At 46.6% G+C, this 24982-nt stretch overlaps 1 protein-coding gene across 1 annotated transcript in view; it reads left to right on the top strand.

The window, feature by feature from the left end:
• ROR2 (receptor tyrosine kinase like orphan receptor 2) overlaps positions 1 to 24982 on the top strand; it is a 57755-nt gene that overhangs the window by 6581 nt on the left and 26192 nt on the right. The window contains exons 4-6 of the mRNA XM_023191332.2: positions 3574 to 3651; positions 19650 to 19937; positions 21065 to 21095. Coding sequence (XP_023047100.1) covers positions 3574 to 3651; positions 19650 to 19937; positions 21065 to 21095 — 397 coding nt within the window. The remainder of the gene's footprint in view (positions 1 to 3573; positions 3652 to 19649; positions 19938 to 21064; positions 21096 to 24982) is intronic.

The following is a 24982-nucleotide window of genomic DNA, read 5'->3' as shown; positions in this document are numbered from 1 at the left end:
AAAAAAAAAAAAAAAAAAAGAGTATAAAGTATTTGGGGGTTTATGCAGTTCTCTACCTGTGAGACTTGGTTTTAAGGGATTGAACAAGGTGATACAAATGTGTAATTGTTCTTCAGTAAACTTTCTACTTTAGTTTTAGATTTATAGAAAAGTCGTGATGGTAGTACATAGAGCCGCCACGCACCCCACACCCAGTTTCCCCTGTAGTTAACACCTTACCTTGGCGCGGTACATTTGCCGCATAATACAGGTGCATTATTCTTGACTGACGTTCACACTATTCATTTCCCCTGAGTTTTTACCTAATATCCTTTTTCTGTTCCAGGGTCCTGACCAGGATACGACATTATATTTAGTCTTTGCTTCTAGACTGTCGTGTGTATTTTTGACATGGGTAAAACTAGATATTGAACGTGCCATTTCATTATACCAGCCACACTTAAATTTTTGTTTCATATTAAGTGTTTTCCTCTCTTTAAAAAGTATCAAAAAGCTAAAAGGAGCTTATAAATCACCACTCCCCTACCGACCTAGCCAAGGGTTGAGTTTCCTTCTGGCTTCACCTCGCCACTCTGTGATGTTTTTACAGTGGAAATGACGCAGGTCCAACAGAGAAAAGTCAGGGCACTGCGTCTGTCGTACGGATGACATTCTTGATGGTCGTGTAGGGCACCCTGACGAGCATTTTACCCAAACGAAGGTCGTGTGGTTTGGCTAGAGTGGGGTCCTCATTTTCAGAGAAAAATATATTGAAGCCCTGAGGAGTCAGGGCAGATGAATCTCCTCTCAGAATCTCTTTTCTGGTGGCCCAGAAGGCTGTGTGTCCTCTCTCTTGCTCCACCAGCTAAATCCAGGCAACTAACCAGGACAGGGACCTTGCTTGGTGAACCCGTCATCTAGCTGGGGTGCAAGGGTGCCTGCACCAGGTGAAAACCAAACAGGCCTTTATGTAAAGAACGACTCAGCACAGGCACCTAGGAGATGTTGCAGGGCGCACCACCGTGATGAGTCACCAGCCATATTGGGTTGGCAGTCACCACCGAGGCAGGTTGTGGTGGTGTGAGGCTGTCACAGAGTCATTGGGTCAGGAATGGTGATAGCGCTTTAGGTGCAGAAGCATGTGCTCAGTACGTGTGCCCAGTGCAACATCCATTGTGGTGGCCCCTAAACTGGCCAAGTTGAAATCATTCCCCGATCTTCCGAGTAGCCAGCCATTCCTCCCGGCTCGTGTGCAGCAGGAGTGGGGGCATGTGCAGGTCTCCCCACCAGGCGAGCCTGGCTGCTCCTAAATTGCCCCACCTTGGGAGCAGCAATCCTAGTAGCTCCGGCATTTTGGGGTAGTTCCTCCCTTTCATACTTCAGTCATCTCTGAGGCCTCACATACGTTCTCCGCATCCCCTTCTCCTTGTAGAGCCAGCCCCCCCCAGTCTGGGAAGTGGTCTGCGCGAGCCTTATTAATGGCCTTGTTTATTAATCCCCTGGTACAGTATGCTTTCTTCTTTTTTTTTTTTTGCTTTTTGCTTTTTGCTACTACGGGCATGCATTTTAAAAAGTATAATTATAAAATTGATGCTTGTTCAAAATACTGCATTTTATATGATTTCATTTATAGAAAATGTCCAGAATAGGTAAACCCATTGGGGCAGCAGAGTCGTGGTTACCAGGGGCTGAAGGAGACACGATAGGCTTGGCGGGGGGATGACTGCTAATGGGAGTGAGGTTTTCTGTGGGAGATGATGAAATGTTCTGGAATTTCATAGTGGTGATCATTGCACAACCTTGAGAATGTACTGAAAACCACTCAATTGCACACTTTAAAATGGTGAATTTTATAGTGTGTGAATTATATCTCACACACATTAAAAAATTGATACTTGTTCACAGTAGAGCCATTTAAATTGAAATAAAAGAAATTTAAATTACCTATAATTCCAGATAACTAATAGTAACATTTTGACGACGATGATGATGATGATGATGATGATGTGTGTGTGTGTGTGTGTGTGTGGCAGTTTTGTTATTATTGTTTTCATGTTTTGTTTATTTTGGAGGAAAGGTCGTATTCTTAGCTCTTTTACGGGTTAGGAGAAACCCTGTTGGGTTCTGCTGAAAACACTGAGCCCTGTTTTCACTTGTACCCATCCTACAAGTTCACATACTTCCTGTCACACTTTGCTTATCAACTTTAGAAGGCTGCAGTGTCTGGAGTGAGCCTGAACTATGTAGTATAGGGAGACGACACTTTAAAATTTCAAGATATAAATGGTGTCTTAGTTTCTCAGATTAGCAATAACCACCTAGTTTTGTTGAGACTTAAAGTGTCAGTTCTAAGGGTCTCGTGATTGGACATGCTGAGTTTATTAACCGCATTTGACTGGCAGAGGAAGTGAAATTTCCACGCGTGAAAATGCCTCCATTTCTGAATTAGAAACTGACTTGGGAAGAGCTAGGACTCTTTTCCACAGGGAAATTGGGCTAGTGAAGCTTATTTTTCTTTGGGGTATGTATTTATTTGAGTGTTTCACACCATTTGTCAATTTCTAAGCAGTTAATAATTTTTATGTCTCTTTTCGATGTGTGTATATAGCGCAAGTGTGTTTGATTTCATGTGGTCTCTCTACATTTAAACAGTGCTGAGTGATGGTGTGTGTAATGTGCTGATTTAAAATTTCAAATCCAAACTGAAGTCTTTAATACTTCAGCAGAAATCCATGGACCGCCTTGCATAGCTGACGCCAGCCTCTGTTCTGTAGCGGAAGGTGCTTCTCTCTAGGTTTCCATGATGGAACCACTCGTCCTCCCCCAGGGATGCAGCACCGGCTGGCCCCATGTGGTTTACCTACTGTTGAGGAAGAGTAAAATACACACAACTGTTAACCTGGGCAAGAATGGTAGGATTGCTCTGGGAGAGGTGTGTGGTTTGCAGGGAGACTTAGAGAATAGAAACGTTTCTTCTAAATGGTTGCTCGTGGACATTTTTTCATGATGGCTCAGGGCTTGGCTTTTGGGGGTGGGTAAATTTGAACTAGAAATGATAAGAAGAATGGAAGTGAAAAGCCACAGCACCCATTTATGTCCTTTACATTGTGGGGTGGGTGCTTGGCTGCTGCCACTGGGTCTGGGGATGGGGAGGGCAATGAGTTGCTTAAGAAATTCTCCAACTCTGACTTTATTACCCAATTACCAGGACCTCCATCTGGAGGGCAGCCTGCGGCATCTGGCTCCAAAAGTGTTTGATTTTGCCAGCCAGTGCTTTGGTTTCTTTCTCTGCCTCTCCCTCCCGCTCTCTGTCCCTCTCTGAATGGAGCCCAGGCTCCACTGACTTATTTCCATACCTGTTTTGCAAAGCCCCCACATTTGCTATTCTTGGGATAAGCTTCAAAGTCACTTTTACTGTTACGTCATATCTTTATATCACTATAAAATCCCTCTACAGGTTACTATAATGTCTTATCCTTCTGTGTTTTCTACAAATACTGCGTCGTTTTGCTAGAATATCATTGTCTTTGCATAAAATTAAAGGCTCCTGAAAGGAAAACTTGTTTAATACCTATCCTGGTTTCTTTTTCCCAGGTGAAGTGGAGGTTCCGGATCCGAACGACCCTTTAGGACCCCTTGATGGACAGGACAGCCCGATGCCAACTCTGAAAGGTGAGCTGGGACATGCGGGTGCTCTCTGTGTTCTTGGAACGCCCTGTGCTGAGGCTCATCTTGCCCTGCTGTTGCCTGAAGGAAGGCGCTGGGGGGTCCTCTGGCCCCTTGCTGCCCCCTGGTGGTGGGCATAGTGGAATGCCACCTTGATTCCTGTGCTGCTTGACTTGGAGGGGAGGGCATTGAGGGCCTGTTGGGGCCACAGGTGGGAGGTGACATGCAGGGAGGCGTGGGCGGACAGATGGCGGCCTGGCAGATGGGGAAGGGGCCTGAGCAGAGCCTTAGGAGCTGGATTCCTGTTGCATGTGACTCCAGAGGTGTGTGTACGTCTCAGTGGGCAGGCAGCCCTCCTCCTCTCAGCCACCTGGAATTCTGCCTTGTGGCTTCAGCTCTTCCCCTGGGTCTGTGGTCAGAGCCATGCTCACTTGGCACACCTCGCTGGAACACACCGTAGATTTGTAGGGTGGATAGAACAAGTTTCCCCCGGATGCAGACCTGTGGCTTGAGGAAGTGATGCATTGCCTAATGCATATAGTGTCACCTCATAGCCGCAGATAGCCTGTCTCAGTCAGCTCGGGCTGCCTTAGCAAGCACCACAGACCGGGCAGCTGAAACAACACACACTTCCTAGTTCTGGAGGCTGGAGCTCCAAGATCAAGGTGCCAGCACAGTTGGGTTCTGGAGAGGACCCTCCTCCTGGCTTGCAAACAGCCGCTGCCTTGCTGTATCCTCATACGGTGGAGAGAGAGAGGTCTGTTTGATTCTCTTCTCATAAGGACACTAATCCCGTCATGGAGACCCCACTGAAACCAGCCCAATAGTCCTATAGGCAGTTCTTTGGGATAAACAGAGAACTTGACCCTGGTCTTAAAGTTTGAAACTTACATTTGTTTTATCTTGAGTTCCTTCTTCAGGAAAAGGATGCCCAGACCTCTCAAAAAAGCACTGAATCATGCTTCTCCAGGCCCTCCTTCATCATGTCTGCTTCTGTACCCCTCCCTGGTTCCTGTTTTCTCACACATGGTTACTTTTCTTCTCTGGTGTATAAACCCCAAGTTTTAGTCCATCGGGGAGATGGCTTTGAGACTGAGTTCTCATCTCCTTGACTGCAGCACCTCATTAAAGCCGATTAAAGCCCCTTTCCTTGGCACTGCTTGTTGTTTCAGTGATTGGCTTTCTGTGTGGGGAGCAGGAGGACCTAGACCGAATCCCAGTGTTTTCGTAACACCCCCCTCATGACCTCGTCTAATCCTTATTACCTTCCAAAGGCCTCACCTGCAGATATCATCACATTGAGGGTTAGAGCTTCCACTTACGGGTTTGGGGGACACAAATGCTCAGTCCATAACAATCAACTGCCGGAGCAGCCACTTTATTTCTGTCCAGTCTACAGAGTGGCTCTGCACAGCATCTGCATGGAGGTCAATTGTTTAAAACCAAGAGCAGGTGGAGCTCTGCCCAGCATGCAGGGTGGCGGTGAGGCTGGTGCCTGGTGCTTGGAGGCTTCCTTAAGAGGATTCCATCCTCTGTAGAATGTTAAATGTAGAAAACACATGCTCTGAAAGCTTGTTTAGCACACTGGCCTTGGGGACCACATTTCCTTAGGAGTAAAAAGAGTTTTTGATGATTAGATTCTCAACTTGTTTCTCAAAAGCCTGACAACCCCACGGTGCAGACAGACCACAGATACTTACTGATTGCCCCCACAGCTGGCTCTGCATGAGATCCTAGGACACGGTGTTGGCTGAAGTGTGCTCTTTGCTGTGTGGAGTTTGCAGGTCTGGGGAGAGTCAAGCTGTCAGGTCATTATGAAATTCTGAGTTGTGGCAAGTGACCTGAAGGAAGAGACCAGGTTTTGGGAGGGTAGAAGAGGAACGAGTTTCTTGATTTGGGGACAGATGGTTGTGCTGAGATCTGAAGAGTGGACGCTGGCCAAGTGAAAATGGGAGGGAAGTGAAGTGTGTGCCAAGCCCACTGGGGGCCCTGGGTCAAGCGGGACGTGGTGTTGTGGTGGTGCCGCAGGGCAGACGCCTGGCTTACGGGCTGGGGCAAGGTGGAGGTCAGAGTCAGCCGAGGCTGAATCCCTGAATTTCAGTAGGGCAGCCAGGAGGCTTTTGAAATTCAAGTCAGTTAGAATAAATAAAATTGCGAATTCAGTTCCTCGGTTGTACTAACTACATTTCAATTTGGCAAGAGCCTCCCACAATGGGTAGCACAGATCTAAAATGTTCCAGTATCACAGACAGTTCATGGAACAGCCCTGGGCTATGCGCTGCACAGCACTTTAGGTCCCGGAATTTGTGTTTCATTGTCAGTTGTTGAGGGCGTCTGGTCTGGGGGCTGGTGCAGTCCGATTCACTCTGTGAAAAAAATCACAGGGCAGCTGCCAGGCGCGGTTCGAGGAGGAGCAGAGGATGCAGTTGAGGGGGTGGGGGCGAGTGACGAGAAGCAGGCCACAGTAACGGCCGAGAATCCAACTAGAGTCATTCCACAGACTCTGATATTTCCTTGGGAAAACGTATTGCAGTCCTTTGTTTCAGATGCGCTGCAAACCTCTCGCCCAGGTGGGAGCGTGCGGGTTTCCCGGTGGGCCTGGGGCGGGGCTGTGCTGAGGCTCCTGGAGCGGGGGGCCTGCCGAGGGCCTGAGACTGCTTGTGGGATGGCAGCTGCTCTTTAAATGGAGTGGTCATAAGTAACCCTATGAGGCAGAAACAGCTGCATATTCGTGATGCACTTAGGAAGATGCATTTGCTTATCAAGGTGAAAAAATGACCATCAGATGAAATTGAACAGAAAATTGTATTCCCTGCATGCTGCAAGCTCCCAGCCTTTATAAGTCCAATTCAGTGCCCTAAGGTGGGATTCTCTCACTTCCCTTTCTGGAAGTGGAGCAACTTCTCAAGCTTAGAATAGAATACTTTCTACTGTGCTTTTGGTTTGTTGGGATTTGATAGCCTCTTGACTTCTTTTGTTGTTGTTGTTAACCCACAAGCGATTGGGTTGAAAACCATGTGTGTTCACTGCGTTCCCATGACCGAAGGAGCTGACTGATTACAGAGTTTGGAAGTTTGCCTTGGACCTCTCCAGAGCACAGAAACACTGACGCTGAAGGTGGCCCGTCCTTGGGCACATCTGTACATACACGCATGTTTATGAAAGGGTAGTTCCAAAAGAGAGCAAAGGACCACAGAAGGCCGGGCTGTGTTTCTTTGCAGTAGCAGGATAGTGGAGTATAGTGCCGCAGTTCTGAGCCTGGGTTTGCAGGAGGAAGGGCCTGGATAGATGACGGCTTCACCCTTCCCCTGGGGCCAGGGCCCTAGGCATGGCACTCACTGCTCTCAGCAGTTTCAAGATGGGAGTACCCCCAGCGTAGGCGGGATGAAAGGACTTGCTCAGCTCGCTGCAGGCACCCAGAAGCAGTAGCTGATGCTGGCACCATTTGTTAGCATCACAATCATGATGATTTGTGGATCCATCAGCACCCTTAGTGGGACAGGATCCGTAGTGAACTGCGCCCCCTCCCCCCCCCCAAAGTCTCAGGCTAGGGGCCCCAATCTTTCCCCTGCTCGTTAATGATCTGGTTCTGTAATGTAATTTTACTTCCTTTTGAGTTCTTGCTCTTGCACAAATGGAGACTGACTCCACCCGTCCTTCTACTCCTGGCCCGTTCCTCATATCATTTAGTAATAGAAGGAGTCGGCCTGGCAAAGCCAGACTCATTCGTCCTGTACATTTTTTTGCTCATAAAGCTTCTGGGAATGTCATGCTTGGCCACATTTGGCCTAATCACATGTATAATCATAGCTGAATGTACTGTATTAGCTATTTAACCCAATCATCAGTCATGATGTATAAACATCTGCAAAATCACTGGCAGGTGACATTGGCCTGTGGACCAGTTCATCAGTGATAAGACAGCTTTACCTTTGGCCAAGCAAAAGCGAATCCAAGAATTAGCTGGAAAAAGTGTTTTTGTTCAGATGTCCTGGGTCAGTATTTGGGATGAAGCTTATGTTTGATAGATGGTATTGAGAGAGAGAGAAGTTCCCAGAGCAAAAAGCCTATGTAGAGAAAGCGAACACCAAGGATGTTGTGATTTACAGATGAAAAGTTTGCCTTCAGTTTTCATATGCCAGAGTACTCTCGTTGTTGAAGACTGCAGGCGACTGTAGGACTCGGTTATAACCAGGTTAACATGTAAGTGGATATTTAACAGAGCTTTGTCTTCCCTTGTTACATTAGACGTCCAGTAGACATACATACATACATGTTTTAGAATTATCATTCTATTGCTTACAGAGGCTTATATCTGACCTAGAAACCACATGCTTTTTTGTTCCAAGGCTGTGTTTTAAATGCACACGGAATACAGCTTGTGTTTTGTAAGATCAGTACTTTGGAATGTTTGTGGGAAGTGGATAATTTCTGAAGCTCGGGGCGGGGTGGTGTGGGCCCGCCTGTCTGCTGGGCCTCCTGTTCTGGCTCAGCCAAAATAGACCCAGCGAGCTGTGTCTCTGTCTTTGGAGAAGAGCTGCTCCTCGTCCACACTGCAGCCAGCAGGGGAATTCCTGACTTTGCCCATGTAAGGATGTGTTGCGATTATAGGTGATCTCAAGTGGATTCTAAATAACAGGGTAGTGAAACCAGTGCCTTGGTTACTAGGCTGTTCCCTGCTATTTGTGACATGTCAGGCTGTGGTGCTGAACTAAAATTTCCTTGGAAAGAGAAAACAAAGCAGTCAGCAGAGCTCCCTGAGCTGACACGGAGACCGTGCCTATTGGTCTCTGTTTACCAAGCATCAGTTTCCTAGTTCATATAGGTCTTATCGGCTGAATTATTGTGTGTTTCTGGTTTATTCTGGAACTCCTGGCGTGCGTGCCTGTGTGTATGTATGATGGTTTGATAGGTTTAACATAGAGCGAGGGTCTCTGAGGCTAACCAGGTGGAAAATGAAAATAGGATCATCGCTGCAAACAGTCAGCATTCAGCCTGTGAGGTCTGTGATTGGCAGCTCGGGCTCAGCATCAGGGGCGCCATGCGACTCTCCCAGCTGTGTCTCCTCTGGCCAGGGACCCCACAGAAAGTTACTTTTGAGACTCCAGTGTCTGAATCTACAGAATGGGCACGATGAATGTTAGTTGTTCTGAGCGTGCGCAGAGGCGGCAGTTGTGCGTCAGCTGCTGGGTGCACACCTGGCTGCAGGAGGCAGTAACGTTGTTGTGCCTGGGCTTGTTGTTCCCTTAGAATAGGGAAGACACTCCCTGCAGTGGGTGTGCTCCACGTGCCCGGACCAGAATGTGAGAGGCACCCTGCCCCACCCATACCAAGTGAGCCTGGGTGGGCCCCGTGCTGACCGCCAGCAGGCAAGCCAGGGTAAAGATGACGAGGAATGTCCTCCTGCCCGGTGATTGTAGCCTGTCCTCAGAACTCTGCTCATCCTGAGAACATCAAGATTGAACACAGAGGTGACGCTGAGGTTTACCAGATACCCACAAGGGGCACTCGAGCACAAATAAGGATGCACAGGGCAGCGTGGTGCAGTCCCCAGGGCCACCATGCGGGCATCCCTCTGCAGCAGACTGCTCTGTTACTCCTTAATAGTTTCCCTGCAAAGGAGGAAGGACAGGGTCTAGACACGGAACAATAAAGAGAAAATCATGTGAACAGTACAGTGCAGCAGAAATGCACAGGGAACTGATGGTGGTCTGGATGTCCAAGGCGTTACTCGGATGGGCAGGGGGGGTTTCTGGGAGGATGTGGCCCCTGAACTGAGGCTTCTTGCCTTCAGCATGTATTTACTGAAGCCCACCACATGCTGGGCGCTCAAGAGTCTCTCAAAACGTCTCAGTATGAGGCGGCGTGGTCTCCGCCTCCCCTGGGCTCACAGGGTATCCTCCTAAGTGGGAGAGGCAAGCCCAGGAACCACAGGAGGACCTCAGATCATGAAGGTGCTGGAGGGAAGCAGGGCCAGGACGGGAGTGAGCGGTGCTGGCTGTCGCCGATAGAGTGGTCAGGAGGCTGAACCCCACAGGGTAGGGGCAATGGCTGGCAAAGGCCCCACAGCTCAGGATGCTCCACGCAGAAGGCGGGCGTGAGAGAGAAAGGGAGAGTGGGGTCCCACTCAGAGCAGCAAGGCTCTGACACCCAGTCTCACAGTGGGCGCCCAGGGTCAGACTTGGGTTTCATTCTGGCCACTTTGGTTGCTCTGTAGCCAAGGGCAGGAGTGGGGGATGGAGTTCCACATGGCCTGCGTGCTCAGGGAACCCCCAGGGCAGCTCTGAAGGTGCTGATATACTTACGAGGCACAGGCAGGGAGAGGACCAGGCCGCCACCAAGGAGGCCAGGGTGGGCTCCATGTTGTCATCCTGGGACATCTCAGCCCTGTGGGTGTCGGCTGGTGCTAGAAACTCATTTTACAAGGGCACAGGAGGCTTGCACTGAGCCCAGTGTCCACATCCACGTCCACCCTGGGCTGGGGATTTCTGGGGGTACGTTTTGTATAGCACAGAGAGAAGCTCCAGGCTCCAGGGTGACATGGCGAGGGAGCAGCTGCCGAGGACTAGGACTCGGTGGAGGGAAACCTCCGGGCAGGTCATTCTTAGGTTCCAGGTCAGCAGCCAGTTCAGCGCCTGCCAGTCTTCTCTGTCCCCGCCCAGTCCACAGCCACACAGTCCCAAGCAAACCTTTCCCTAAGACGTTTTCTAACATCCGTTGGACAAAATAAACACAAGATTTCCAGGTTCTGAGCCTTGCACCACTCTGGAGGCTGAAGGCCACGTTCAAGGCGCCTTCGATCCAAGTAGGCGACCCTTTGCCCTCCTGTTGACTGTGAGTCTGCAATGCCCATTGTATTGTCTGGATCTGGAGCCACTGAACGGTCTTGGAAGAAAACTCAGCCCCACAAATAGGAGATTTCAAAGCGCACCGTTGGTTGTTCGGGGCAGAGTGTGGGCCGCGCGAGTGAGACTGTCTGGACTGTCTGTAGACCCCCAGCAGCTTCTTCCCGTCGGTGGGGCTGATTCCTGCCTCCGGGCCTTCCCTGCAGTCCTCCATCAGCCCCGCTCTTTTCCCAGGGGTAGAGTTCCGACAGCCTGCGCCCAGCAGGTGGCGCCCCTGTGGTGGGCGGCCGTTTCCCTCGTCTGACTGGTATTGCCAGTGGCTGTTGTTCTTTCTCCTGCGGGTGACACACACGGACAGCAGTGATTCTTCCTGAGCTCGCTGGGTTTGAGACCGTACTGCAAAGGACTGTGCCACCACCTGTCTGTCTCTGTCCGTCCCCGGGGTGTGCACACACCCGTGTCTCGGTCTCTTTGGGTAGGTGTGGATGTCACCTGTGTTGGTCTTAGTTTAGTTTTAGTTTCTTGGGCTGTCTCCTTCCGTCTGCAGCCGTTCTTCTTTCTTCTTCAATTCCTCTACCCTTGCAAAGGATAGGTCCTTTGTCATAGCAAAGGATCTCAAGACAAGATGTCTTAAGACATCAGAATATTTTCTCTCAGCTCTGGAGGCCAGAAGTCTGAAATCAAGGTTTGTTGGCAGAGTCGGTTCCTTCTGAGGGCTCTGGGGACAGTCTGTGCCGTGCTTCTGTCTGAGCTCCGGGCATCGCTGGCAACCCTTGATGCCCATGGTGCTCTGTGGCTGTGGCAACGTCCCTCCATCTCTGCTCTTTCTTCCCTCTAGGTCTGTGTCTGAAATTCCCTGTTCCTATAAGGAAACTATCGTTGGATCAGGGCCCTCTCTCATCAAGTAGGACTCAGTCCTCTTAACTTCGTTACATCTACAGTGACGTTATTTCCCAATAAAGTGGCACTCACGGGTTGCGGGGGTGAGGACTTCAGCATGACTGGCTGGGGGACACAGGTCACCCCACCATAGTCGCGGTTTGTCCAAAGGTACAAACGCTCTTAGGTGCTTTTCTTCATCTCGCAAGTCCCCACGCTTCCTGTTTTCCTCGTTTCTCTGACTCCCGTCCTTCCTGACGCTGCCCCTGGTTCTCTGCAGCTGGCTGCATGCACCACTCAGCAGCTCAGTGGGAAAGCCTGAGGAGAGTGGCCACTGTTCCACACCCACAACGGATTTATTAACGTGAAAATATTTTCCCTTGGGAGGAACAGCTTTATGTCCTTCCTGCAGCTCTCAGGATTTCCATTCCACGTGCCCTTCCAGGAAATTTGTTTTATTTCCCACTGATCCAAGCTCCATAACCTCATGATCTCTAATACACAAAGTTTTCTTGATCTTCCCGGACTGACCCGTGTGACCCGGTAAAAGCAGATCTCAAACGCCTGAGTAAGTTGAGCAAGTTGGTGAATACTTGGATGATCAGCTGGGATTTAAAAATCATGGTGGCGCACGCCTGTAATCCCAGCACTTTGGGAGGCCGAGGTGAGTGGATCACGAGGTCAGGAGATCAAGATCATCCTGGCCAACATGGTGAAATCCCATCTCTATTAAAAATACAAAACTTGGGCCAGGCGCGGTGGCTCAAGCCTGTAATCCCAGCACTTTGGGAGGCCGAGACGGGCGGATCACGAGGTCAGGAGATCGAGACCATCCTGGCTAACAAGGTGAAACCCCGTCTCTACTAAAAATACAAAAAAAAAACTAGCCGGGTGAGGTGGCGGGCGCCTGTAGTCCCAGCTGCTCCGGAGGCTGAGGCAGGAGAATGGCGTAAAAACCCGGGAGGCGGAGCTTGCAGTGAGCTGAGATCCGGCCACTGCACTCCAGCCCGGGCAACAGAGCAAGACTCTGTCTCAATACAAAACTTAGCCAGGTGTGGTGGTGCGTGCCTGTAATCCCAGCTACTCGGGAGGCTAAGGCGGGAGAATCATTTGAACTAGGGAGTCAGAGGTTGCAGTGAGCCGAGATCACGCCACGGTACTCCAGCCTGGCGACAGAGCGAGACTCCGCCTCAAAAAAAAAAAAAAAAAAAAAAAAAAATCGTAAGTCTTTGATCTGATTGTGACTGCAGCAGAGCCGTGTTCCCTGGTGATGGGATTCCTTTGTTACTTTGCCTTTGGGTTGTTTTAATGCTTGGACTCAGCTCCCTGTCCAGAGATTTGCAGTGCACAGAGAGCTGGCCTGGGCACGGGGAAGATGAACCTGTACCATCAGTCGCTAAAGTCGTGCCACTGTTGAGTTAGAAAGGGGAGCATTTTTGGGTCGGTTAAAAGGGAAGACTTCTGTGTAACGCTATGGAGTGTGAGTGCCGCCCAAATCCAAGTGAGCCAAAACCTCGGTCGGCCATGCCTGGCTCCTTTTGGCCTGGCAGATTGTTTCTGGAGAGGTTTGGGGCAGCTACAAAGGAATGTTTTTGTGAGTTGGAGGAGAGCTTAGAAAATGGTTAGTACAAACCCTGTATTTTGCACATAAGGGAAATGAAGCCAAGAGAGGCTAAATGACTGGCTATAAATTAAACACCAAGGGAGAAAGGAATATTGTGCTTAATCTCTAGAGAGCTTTCTTTCCCGCTTTCATGTTTGGTCCCTAGAGAATCGATGACGTTGAAAATGGTGGACCAGACTCATTTGGCAGCCCTCCCACGTAAATTACATATGAGTGCTCAATAAAATGCTAGTAAAAGATGCAAATGCTTATATGAACATGCAAGGGAGATGGAGAAATGCCCAGGAGCCAGGAATGGAAAGGAAGCAGAATTATAAGTGACAGCCCTGGGCTGCCTCAGAAGAAGCCACTTGAGGTAGCCCACTACGTTTGCAGCCTTGGAGAACAGCCCGATTCTCCTAGGTCCTCAAGAAGAGTTTATCTGAGACCAAGGGCCGAATTCTGAAGGCATCATGGAGTTGTGACACGAGCTCACCAACAGTGAAAAGTGGTGTCACCACATGGCCATGGCACACATGTGGACATGTCTGTGAGCCACAGAGCAGAAAGAGCACCAAAACGTGGACACACAAAATCCACCAGGGCTTTAATGTCAGAGCAGGCTCGGGAACATAAATGCTACACTCGAGAATATGCAGGGAGAGGGAAATCCTGATGGAGAGTAAATGAAATAAGTAACCTAAAGTTACTGATTTCACTTGGAATTGGATGTATTAAGTTTCCTCTAATCGGGAGAAATGAGGAGTTAGGAGAAAAATCTAGCTTGGTTTAGGAAAATAAAGGAATGTACATTTCTTGCACCATAATGTGAGGCCTATGAAATATCATCCCTGCTATAGAAACGATTCTGCTAGGTCCGGTTTCATCAAGAGCCTTGGGTTTCCACACCAAGCCAGGAGGGAACCCATGGGCTCCACAGAACTGAAGTTTTGTTCATAAGCTTCACTGTGAAGCTCAGAGACCTGCGAGCTAGAGTCCTGGAGAAGAGGGATGAGCACATTGCCTCGGGGTCAGTCCCCGGAGGTGAGAGGAGAGATTGCCCACCCTGGCTCCAGATGGAAAACACAGAAGGCTCTCCCATGAGAAATCAGCTGGGACGGGCACCTCTGGAAGCCAGGTTTACATTACCAGAATGCTGTACGAAATTCCAAGCCAATAAGTGAAGATAAAACTTGACACTGCCTGTCAAGCGAACCCGGTCCTCAAGGGATTCCCTCGGAAAAACCAGCCTTACAATAAAAAAATTACACAGCACACTTGGCGAAGCCCAGGATGAGTGGCAAGCTAGTAAACAATGAAGCTAGTAGGATTAAAGATAAAGGAGGAAACAGAAACCACATAGAAGAAAAAGCAGTGGTGGATTTGAAAAGGAACCAAACAGAACTTCTAGAAAAGAAAAATATAGGCCGGGCGCGGTGGCTCAAGCCTGTAATCCCAGCACTTTGGGAGGCCGAGACAGGTGGATCACGAGGTCAGGAGATTGAGACCATCCTGGCTAACATGGTGAAACCCCGTCTCTACTAAAAAATACAAAAACTAGCCGGGCGAGGTGGCGGGCGCCTGTAGTCCCAGCTACTCGGGAGGCTGAGGCAGGAGAATGGCATAAACCCGGGAGGCGGAGCTTGCAGTGAGTTGAGATCCGGCCACTGCACTCCAGCCCGGGCAACCAAGTGAGACTACGTCTCAAAAAGAAAAGAAAAATATAGTCCATGAAATGAGAAACTTGATGGATATGTTACAGAGTAGATGCACATAGCTAAAGACAAAAAGGATAAGGAGTATTAAAAATAGGTAAAGAGAGAGCACAGTGGAATTATCATATGAGGAAAACCAGCATATATCTAGAAGGATATTTAATATTTTATGAAATAGTGATAGAGGTTTTATAGACTTGACAGAAAGCACAAATATTCAGATTTGAGGAAGGGCACTGAGACCTGAGGAGGATGGAATAAAAATAAATTTACTATTAATGATAGACAATCTGGAATGGCAAAGACAAAGGAAAAATACTGAAAATAGCCTAAGAAAGGGAAAGTTCAGAATGCTTGCAAAGGAACAAGAACTGCAGGACTTTCAACAATCACCATGAAAGCCAGAGGACAGCAGTGCCTCAAATTCTATACCCAGCTAAACTATCATTCAAGTGTGAAAGTCATGGATGTTTTTAGACCAAGACTAAGAGTGTTTACAGCCTTAGTCCTTTACCCAAAGAATGAATGTTATTCAGGATGAGCTCAATTGAACCTAAGAGGAAGGAGTGAGGTGCAAGAAGTGTTGGTGAGGAAAGAAGTTGGTGAGCAAGTTGGTAGATCTCAAAATACTCGTGACAGTAAAAATAACAATAATTAGAAGCTTAAAATCAGAGTGTATCTAAGCACTAGGAAGCAGTTTGACATCTCTGTGTGTGTGTGTGTGTGTGTGTGTGTGTGTAGCTCATAGCATTTAAAGTCTTTTGTAATTGGAGGACTTTGCTAAATTAGGTATGCCTATAAAAAGTAGTTAAGCTAGCCACTTATATATAATTTTCAAATAAGCAGAGGGGGAAAATGGAGAATTTAAAAATCCAATAGAAGATAGGAAATAAAAAACAAAAGACAATGGAAACATTAAAAATAAAACTTACCAGTTAAAAACATAGACTCAAAATGTAAAATTATATGCCACTTATAAGAGTTATGTCTAATACAGAATCATAAAAATGATGAAGATATTAAAAAGATAAAAGTAGGGCTATGTTAACCAAAGGTTCCCTGAGGATGGCTATAATAATATCAGATAAAACAATCTTTTAGCCAGAATTGTTGCTTAGTGATATATGGACCAAATGATGTAATAAAACTGAAGTTGGGAGTGCATTCAGCCCCATCATTTCCCATATTATCAACTCAACTTGACAGAATTACTAAAAGCTATTTGACAAATGCAAAGTCTTTGAGTCTAGTAGATAAACATACTAAAAATATGAACAACAAAATCAACAAGCTTGATCAAGTAGGCACTTAAAAATAAAACTCTGCCATGAACGTAGACTAAGCACATTCTTACTAAGCATCTGTGGACCATCTCCAGGAAGCTGACTCTGCAGAGCATATCTCAGTGGCTTCAAAGAATTGTCACCACACAGATCATGTTCTGTGACAACAGTGCAATTAAAGCACACTTTAAATAACTCATAGCTAAAAGAAAAATGTCATAAGATATATTACACAATATTCGGGTCTGACTAATGTGAAGATTAATTTATTGGATGGCTAAAGAAGAGTGGAAGGAAAATTTTACACTTAATGCATACATAGAAAAGGAAAAGATAAAATGAATTAACTACAGAAGTTGGAAAAAGCATCAGAATAGATAGATGAACAGACAATTACAGAAGGGGCACCCCAGTGACGAGAAATATATTCCAAAGGTTGTGGAAGCTCACGAGGAATTCATAAGATGCGAACTAAAGCAATAGCGCGAACTGTTTTATGTCCATCAGATTGGGAAATATTTTAAAGCCCTCAAACACCAAATTCCGGCACAGCTGTAGGGAAGCACTTTAATTCAGATACTGTTAGTGAAATACAAATTGTTTCAAGCACTTTTGAGACTCAGATCAATGAAAGATTTCAAGACTCTATGACAGCACATCCAGGTAGATACTTTTTTTCCCCTTCCAACTTTTATTTTAGGTTCAGGGGTACATGTAGAGGTTTGTGACATGGGTAAATTGTGTGTCATGGGGGTTTGGTGTACAGATTATTTTGTCACCCTGGTAATGAGCATAGTACTCAATAGGTAGTTTTTTAGTCCTCACCCTCCTCCTACCTTCAGTCCTTCAGGAGACCCTGGTGTCTGTTGTTCCCTTCTTTATGTCCATGTGTACTCAATGTTTTACTCCCACTTATAAGTAAGATCATGAGGTATTTGGGCTTTTGTTCCTGTGTTATTGTGCTTAGGGTAATTGCCTCCAGCTGCATCTATGTTGCTGCAAAGGATATAATTTTTCTTAATGGCTGCATTGTATTCCATGGTGTATAGGTACCACATTTTCTTTATCCAGTCATGTATGTACTTTTGAGAGACTCTTGTATATGCACAGGACAAGATATCTGTATAGGTAGTCATTAAATATTATAATAGCAATAATGTAGAAACAGCTTACTCTCGTTCAACTGGGAAATGGATAAGGAAATTGTGGTTTGTTTATATAGTGGACCATTCTATTACACAGTAATTAAAATAAATGGAGCACATCAACCAACATAGATGGATGAAATAAAGCAACTAACAAATATGACCTTTCAGGAAAAATTTCTGAAAATATAAAATAATATAAATATGCATTGGAATGATGCATACAAGTTCTCTGGAGAAGAAGAAACAAGAGTAGGTTTTGGTTGCATTCTAGAATTTTTTTTAAGTGTTCAAAGTAAAATACGGGAAAATTAATGTCAAATCTTAATACATTTTGTTCATGGTTATCGTTTGATAGCTGTGTTTTTCTTTATGTTTGCAGCATTTTAGCATTTAACATTTTTAAATCAAAAAGAATGCTGAAAAAACAGGCAAAAAGATATGGGAGATATGAATTTTGAAAGCGAAAAGGTTATGTTATTGTTATTTGAAGAAGATGTTATCTATGTAGAAAATCCAAGGCAATCAACTCAGAAACCGTTATAACTAAGATCGCTGAATAAAGTGGCAAGATCTTCAAAAACTTGCAGATGGGATTAATTTAATGATTTTGAGATGAGAGGATCATTCTGGCTTATCTGGGTAGGACCAGTGTAACCACAGAGGTCCTTAGGAAGCCGGGGCTGGAAGACTGGATTCAGCAGTAGATGTGGCAATGGAAGCAGAGGTTGGAGTGATGCAGTGGGGAGCCACTGGTCAAGGAAAGAGGGGACCCCTAATGTTACTGAAACACCAGGGTTTGGTCTAGTTCCTGCTGCTCACCACATGGAAAGCTAATCACTGAAACAAAAATTATTGCCAAGAAAGAAGGCTTTAATCCGGTGATGCAGCTGAGGAGATGGGAGCTCAGCCTCAAATTCATCTCCCTGACTGACTAAAATGAGGGCTTTATATAGCAGGGAAGAAATGTAACTATGTGTGGGAAGACAGGAACGTGGAAGGGGTAAGGAAGCCATCATGATGATTGAGGGCCTGGTGTCTTATTGTCTCGATGTGATATGATGATCTTGTGAGTTTCAATTCTTTGATACTTTTTTAAGAGATCCTTTGCTGAGGAAGGGTCAATTTCTATATTTATCCAAAAGAATTGTCTATGGCAGGGTCCTCAACCTCCTGGCCATGGACTGGTTACTGGTGCGTGGCCTGTTAGGAACTGGGCTACACAGCAGGAGCTGAGCAGAGGGTGAGCGGGTGAAGCTTCATCTGTATTTACAGCTACTCCCCATCAATCACATGACCACCTGAGCTCCACCTCCTGTCAGATCTGCAGCAGCATTAGATTCTCATAGGAGCACAAACTCTATTGTGAACTGCACATGTGCGGGATCTAGGGTGTGCGCTTATGAGAGTCCATCTTAGGAGCAGCCCACTCACTCCCCATTCTGGGTGCTTTAAGACCCCGTGTGCCGTCTAGTGTGTGAGCGCGGGACTGCTTCTGTCTGCTCTGGACCTGGGTGCAGCAGGACAAAGCCTTCAGCTCCCCTCAGCATCGTAACTTCTGTTCTATTGACAGGACAGTGATGAGCTTGGTTTGGGGATGTCCATGTTTTGTCACACATCTTCTTTTTATAGTTTACTTCTGTGGCTCTGTGCTTAATGATGTGGCAGGCGGGGAGGAGGGACTTTCTGAGTGTGAATTTACATCATTTCGACCAGCCCAGGTTAGATGTAGTGTTGGAAAGAGAAGCACAGTTGATCCTCATCATTTGCAGATTCCGTATTTGTGAGTTCACCTAATACCTAAAGTCTGTTTGTAACCCCCAGATCAACACTCATGGTGCTTTTGTGGCTTTTCACAGACACACGCCCAAGGCAGTGAAAAATCTGTGTCCCAGCTGGGGTTGAACAAGGCGATGGTCGGCTTCCTGGATTCTGCTCTCATACTGTGGACATGTGGCCTTTTCTTGGTCTATTTAGTGCCACGTTTCTTGCATATTTGGGCTTTCTGTTGGTGATTTTACTGTTTATGATGGCCCCCAGGCACAGCGCTGAAGTGGTCTGGTGTTCCTAAGTGCAAGAAGGCTGCGACGTGCCTTATGGAGAAAATAATGTGTGTGAGAGAAGCTTCGTTCAGGCATGAGTTATGAGGCTGTTGGCTGTGGGTTCAATGTGAAGGAATCAACAGTGCACATTGAATATGGTGTCTTTAAACAGAAACACACACAAACCAAGGTTACGTATTGGTTAGTTGATGAAAATATTATGACGAGAGGCTCGCAGGAATTTGACTCTGTATTTCCTGTAGGAGCAGTGGTTCAATATTCACTAATTCAGTGTTCCCTGTAGCATTCTGGGAGATAATTGCCACAGATAACAAGAACCTATTTTAGTAGGTACAGAAAATGGAAAACTTCCCTCGGAGGAGTCCATAGTAGGTGACAGAAAATGGAAAACTTCCCTCGAAGGAGCCCCAGGTGGCCCTTCCCTCCAGCCCTCACTGAAGCTTGCTCTTTTGTGACCCCTCCCCTTGGCAGGTTACTTTCTGAATTTTCTGGAGCCAGTAAACAATATCACCATTGTCCAAGGCCAGACGGCAATTCTGCACTGCAAGGTGGCGGGAAACCCACCCCCCAACGTGCGGTGGCTGAAGAATGACGCCCCGGTGGTGCAGGAGCCGCGGAGGATCATCATCCGGAAGACAGAATACGGCTTGCGACTGCGAATCCAGGACCTGGACACGACAGACACTGGCTACTACCAGTGCGTGGCCACCAACGGGATGAAGACCATTACTGCCACGGGCGTCCTGTTTGTGCGGCTGGGTGAGTCGGGCAGTGAAGTTGAAGTCGTGGGTTAGCAGATACGAAGGTTCCCAGCCACCGAGCAAGAGGTCCGGTTGCTATTTGAAACTGAACACCCGAGTCAGCGCGCATGCGGGGAGAGCAGTGAAACCATTCCCTACGGCCTTCCCCGTGGGCCCCAGGCACAGCTTGACCTGTTACCCATTTACTAGTAATAAAAGAAAATACGGCCAGGTGGTGGCGCATGCCTGTAATCCCAGCACTTTGGCAGGCTGAGGCGGGCGGATCACGTGAGGTCAGGATTTTAGACCAGCCGGGCCAACATGGCAAAACCCCATCTCTACTACAAAGACAGAAATTAGCTGGGCCTGGTGGTGTGTGCCTGTAATCCCAGCTACTCAGGAGGCTGAGGCGGGAGAATCGCTTGAACCTGGGAGGTGGAGGTTGCAGTGAGCCGAGATCGCGCCAGTGCACTCCAGCCTGGGTGACAAGAGTGAAACTCTGTCCCAAAGAAAAGAAAATAGGTGCAGATGGAGTGGTTTATAGACCTGGAGCCCAGAAGACAATCCCAGGCGCAGACGGGGAGCCCAGGTGTTTATCAGGAAGGCCATGTGTTAGGAGGTCAGGTGTCCGTGGGAGGGTGGCCACGCTGCAGGACAACCGGGCAGGGTCCGAGGCTGGCCTGGCTGGGGTGGGGAGAGAGCTGAGCGCGCGATGACCAGAGATTCTGAATCTCTGTGCTCGTCACACCTGGTGAAGGAATTAAGTGGTAGGAAGGAATGTGTCCCCTTCATCCTAGCTGTGAAAAACCCCCAGGCAGCGGACGCCCCGGCCCTGCCACCCATGCCCACGCCATCCGATCACAAGTGGTAAAACAGATTTTGTGTGTAAAGACTGGATGAGAAGAGAGAGAGTAAGGACGGCAAAAACTCCAAAAACAAACATACCCTCAGTGTCAAAGCGCCCCTTCCCTTGTGTGTGGCTTCCAGCCTTGCTGACGTAACCACGAGCGGAGCCTGAGGCCCGAGGACAGCTGCCCAGCAGTGAGCCCGCTGGCTTCAGCCTGTTTGCCACTGGCCTGATTTGAAGAAGGTCATATTCCAAATCATGGAGTATTAATAACTCGTCTTTTTGTTTCCTCTTTTTAGGTCCAACGCACAGCCCAAATCATAACTTTCAGTAAGTATCTGTATCCCCGAAACCATGTTCTGCTACGCTGAGGGTTTTTGTTATGTAAGAATCTGGGTTTTAAATCCTGCCAGCTCGTGTCTTTGCCGAATTTGCTAGAAGTTGGCTGCGTTTCATACAGGGATGGCCACGTGCTTGCTTAGGGTTGGGAAACGTTGACATTTTCCATGTTTCTTGTACAGAAAAAATGTCAGAAAACCCAAAATGGTTCATTTCTTTCTGTGATCATGACCTTACACAGGGCTACTGAGAGGAGTATAAATATACAGACCAGGTTGCCTGGGCACCAGGAAGGATCCTGGCTCATTAGGACATTTGGAAACAGGGACATAATTCACTCTGAAATCCCAGCACCACCAGCTGCAGTTAATAAATGTGTGCCCCTGAGCCTTGGGCCACCCTGTGACGGTGGGCGGGGGTCTCAACCCCACCTTGCAGATGAGGAGACCGAGGCTCACACTCCTTCGAAAGCTGCTGGCAGCAGTGGCTTTGAACTCAGGCCTCTGGTTTCCCAGCACGAGGTTGTTCCACTGAGGCCAGGCTGTCTTGGGAGTGTCCCCTCTGAACTGCCCACGTTCTCCCATCACGTACACAGAGGAGTGCTCGTTCGTTGCCCGTGTTTGAGATGAGCAGTGACTGTCCAGGTCTCCTGCGTTTCCTCCTCAGGCCTATTGGAGAGCAGTGCTTGGTGAAGTGGTGGGTAAAGTGTGCAGTGTTGGCTGATTTCTGTTTCCCTGGGCCTCGTAGCCATTATCCATGGCTTGCTGCTGCAACACTACACTGGGAGGCTCGGCAGGGCTGCGACCTGTCTCAGCAGACGTCAGCAGCTTGCTTACAGAGGGCAGATTTTCTTTTTAGACAGGCCCGGCTCTTTCACCCAGACTGGAGTGCAGTGGCACAATCACGGCTTACTGCAGTCTTGGACTCCTGGGCTCAAGCCCTCCTCCCCCGTTCAGCCTGCCAAGTAGCTGGGACTTTAGGCACGTGCCACCACACACCCAGATAATTTTTTCTTATATTTGTAGAGATGGGGTCTCACTGTGCTGTCCAGACTGGTCATAAAGTCTTGCCTCCAGCAATCCTGCCGCCTCATCCTCCCAAATCACTGGGATTGCAGGTGTGTGCCACCACACCTGACCTAGACGAAGATATTTGGGAAGATTCTGTGCTAAGCAATAGTGATGGAGCATTTTTCCTTAATAATCCTTTAGACACAGAGTAAGGAAAGAAGAAATTGCAACATGAGCACAATTATGGGGCTTCGGAAAAGGCATATAAGTCATTTCAAAAGTTGAACTATTGTTTCCTCTTATTTTATATTTATGTATTTTATTTTAGTTATTTTATTTGTTGAGAGAGTCTTGCCCTGTCACCCAGGCTGGAGTGCAGTGGTACAATCTCTGCTCACTGTAACCTCTGCCTGCCAGGTTCAGGCAGTTCTCGTGTCTGAGCCTCCCAAGTAGCTGGAATTACAGGTACACACCACCACGCCCGGCTCATGTTTGTATTTTTAGTAGAGACAGGGTTTCATGATGTTGGCCAGACTGGTCTCGAACTCCTGATCTCAAGTGATCCGTCCACCTTGGCCTCCCAAAGTGCTGAGATTACAGGCATGAGCTGCTGCACCCGGCCTATATTTGTGTATTTTATAAATAAAACTTTTATTGTTCATTTATATATATTTACATAAATATATTATGTAACTATATAATATATTGTAAATATATAGTGTATAATTATAGAGCTATGATTATATAAATATTAAACATTCATGTATTTATATACAAATTGTAAATTTATATATATATATATTTATATAAATTATTTCACAATAGTTTTACATTGGCTTTCTTCTCATTTTAAGTTATGGATTTAATCCACACATTGATGTAAATGACTGGGGCAGTTTCGGAAAGTCCCACCTGACCTCCCATCCTTCCAGGCCTCCCACCTCCCTTGTCACGAAGGTAAATCATCCAGGGAGTTTCTAGGCACTCAGTACATAGATACATCTACCCAAGGAAATACATCTTAAGAAAACAATCAACTTGAAAAAAGGTCTAAAAGAACAGAAATTACTCAGTATTCCTGAGGCAATGAAGAAATGCGCTTACCTATACACGACCGGTGAGAAATTTCTGGAGTGCTATTTGATAATAAACATAAAGCTATGTTTAAAAAGAAATAACCTCTTAACAGTTTAATGTACTTTTTTACATAAATGATGCTATACTTCACATGTTTTGTTAACTATTCATAGAAATCTTTCCATCTCAGTGTATTTGAAGTTTCCAGATGCTCTCTTTCCCTCTTTCTGGACTCATGTGCAGAGCACGTGACTTTTCCATCGCGATGGGCGTTCCTATCAGGGAAGGCTCATCCCAGCCACTCGTGCCACCGCGTCTCCCTGCCCTGGCCCTGAGACCTGTGGCTGGGTTTCTCTGGGAGAGATTCTGAAGAGGAAAAGCTGCAGGGGCACAGGCACCCACCCCCTTTTTATAACTGATACTGCAAATTGGCCATTCGTAGATTACCTTCCCGACACAACGTCAAAGGACCCATTTCTCCTTATCTTCCATAAGATGACTTCCAAACTTGTTAACTTCCACCACTCGAAGGATGGAAAATGAATAAATGACCCGCTTTGTTCTCCATTTCCCTGGTTACTAATGAGGCTGAGCGTGTGGACACACGTTGCTTGGCACTCAAGTCTCCTCTTTTGCTACTTCATATTGTTTGCTCGTTTTTCCTTTACATTGTTTCTTAATGAATTTTGATAATTCTTTACGTCTCATTTCTTGATCACATAGAAATTAAAACTTTTACAAATGAATAATTTGTTTTTCATGTTGTGTCTTGTTAAAGAATGTCCTAATTTCCTTGAAAAATTCTGACAATGGTTTGATTGGAATTGCAATGAATTTTTAGGTCAGGTTGGTGAGAATTAATATCTAAATTGAATTTTCTCATTAAGGACTACTTTGCTTTGTGTTCCAAGGTGTTTTCTTTTTCTTAACATTTTATAATGAAAAATTTCAGACATACAGTTGAAAGAATTTGATAGTAGGTTCCTATATACTCACCAGCTAGATGCTAGCGTTTACATTTTACTGTGCTAACTTTATCACTTATCATTCCAACCAGCCTCCATCTGTCCATCAATCGAATTTTTCGTTCATTTCACTGAGTTGCAGATACTTGTACATTTACCCTGAAATACTTCAGCCTGTATATCATTAATGAGATTTCAGTATCTGTGTATGATTCTTGCTGCTGCTTCTTCAGTTAAAATTTGCATACCAATGAAATGCACACGTCTTAAGTATAGCGCTAATAAGGTCTGACAAATGCATAAATCTCTGCGATCCAAACACCCTGTCCAGGTACAGAATTTCTGTCACGCCTGCAGGTTCTCTCGTGCAAATTCCTAGCCAACTCCCTTCTACCCCAGGCATCCGCTATTCTGATTTTGTAAGTAATGGATTAGTTTTTCCTGTTATTAAACATCACGGAAATGAAATCCTTCAGCATGTAGCCACTTAAGCCTGGTATCCTTTTAGCGCAGTGCTTTTGAGATTCATCTGTGTCGTACACATATCCGTAGGTTACAGCTGTTTATTGCTGAATAGTATTTCACTGTATGAACACACTAGTTGGTTGGTGGACACTTAAGCAGATTCCAGGCTTGACTAGTATGAATAAAGTTCCTTGTGTAGGAATACTCTATACAAGTTTTTTGTAGACATGTATTTTCATTTCTGTTAGTGTTACCTAGGCGTAGAACTGCTGGATTATAGGGCATGTGTGTGCTTAATTTTATAAGACATTCCTGGACCTTCTCCTAAACTCTTTTTACCTCCACGCACAGTGTGGGAGAC

The sequence above is a fragment of the Piliocolobus tephrosceles genome, chromosome 14 (assembly GCF_002776525.5).
Source record: "Piliocolobus tephrosceles isolate RC106 chromosome 14, ASM277652v3, whole genome shotgun sequence".
NCBI classification, from domain to species: Eukaryota; Metazoa; Chordata; class Mammalia; order Primates; family Cercopithecidae; genus Piliocolobus; species Piliocolobus tephrosceles.
The sequence above is the reverse complement of the archived record's forward strand: the minus strand, read 5'-3'. Positions and strand labels throughout refer to the sequence as shown.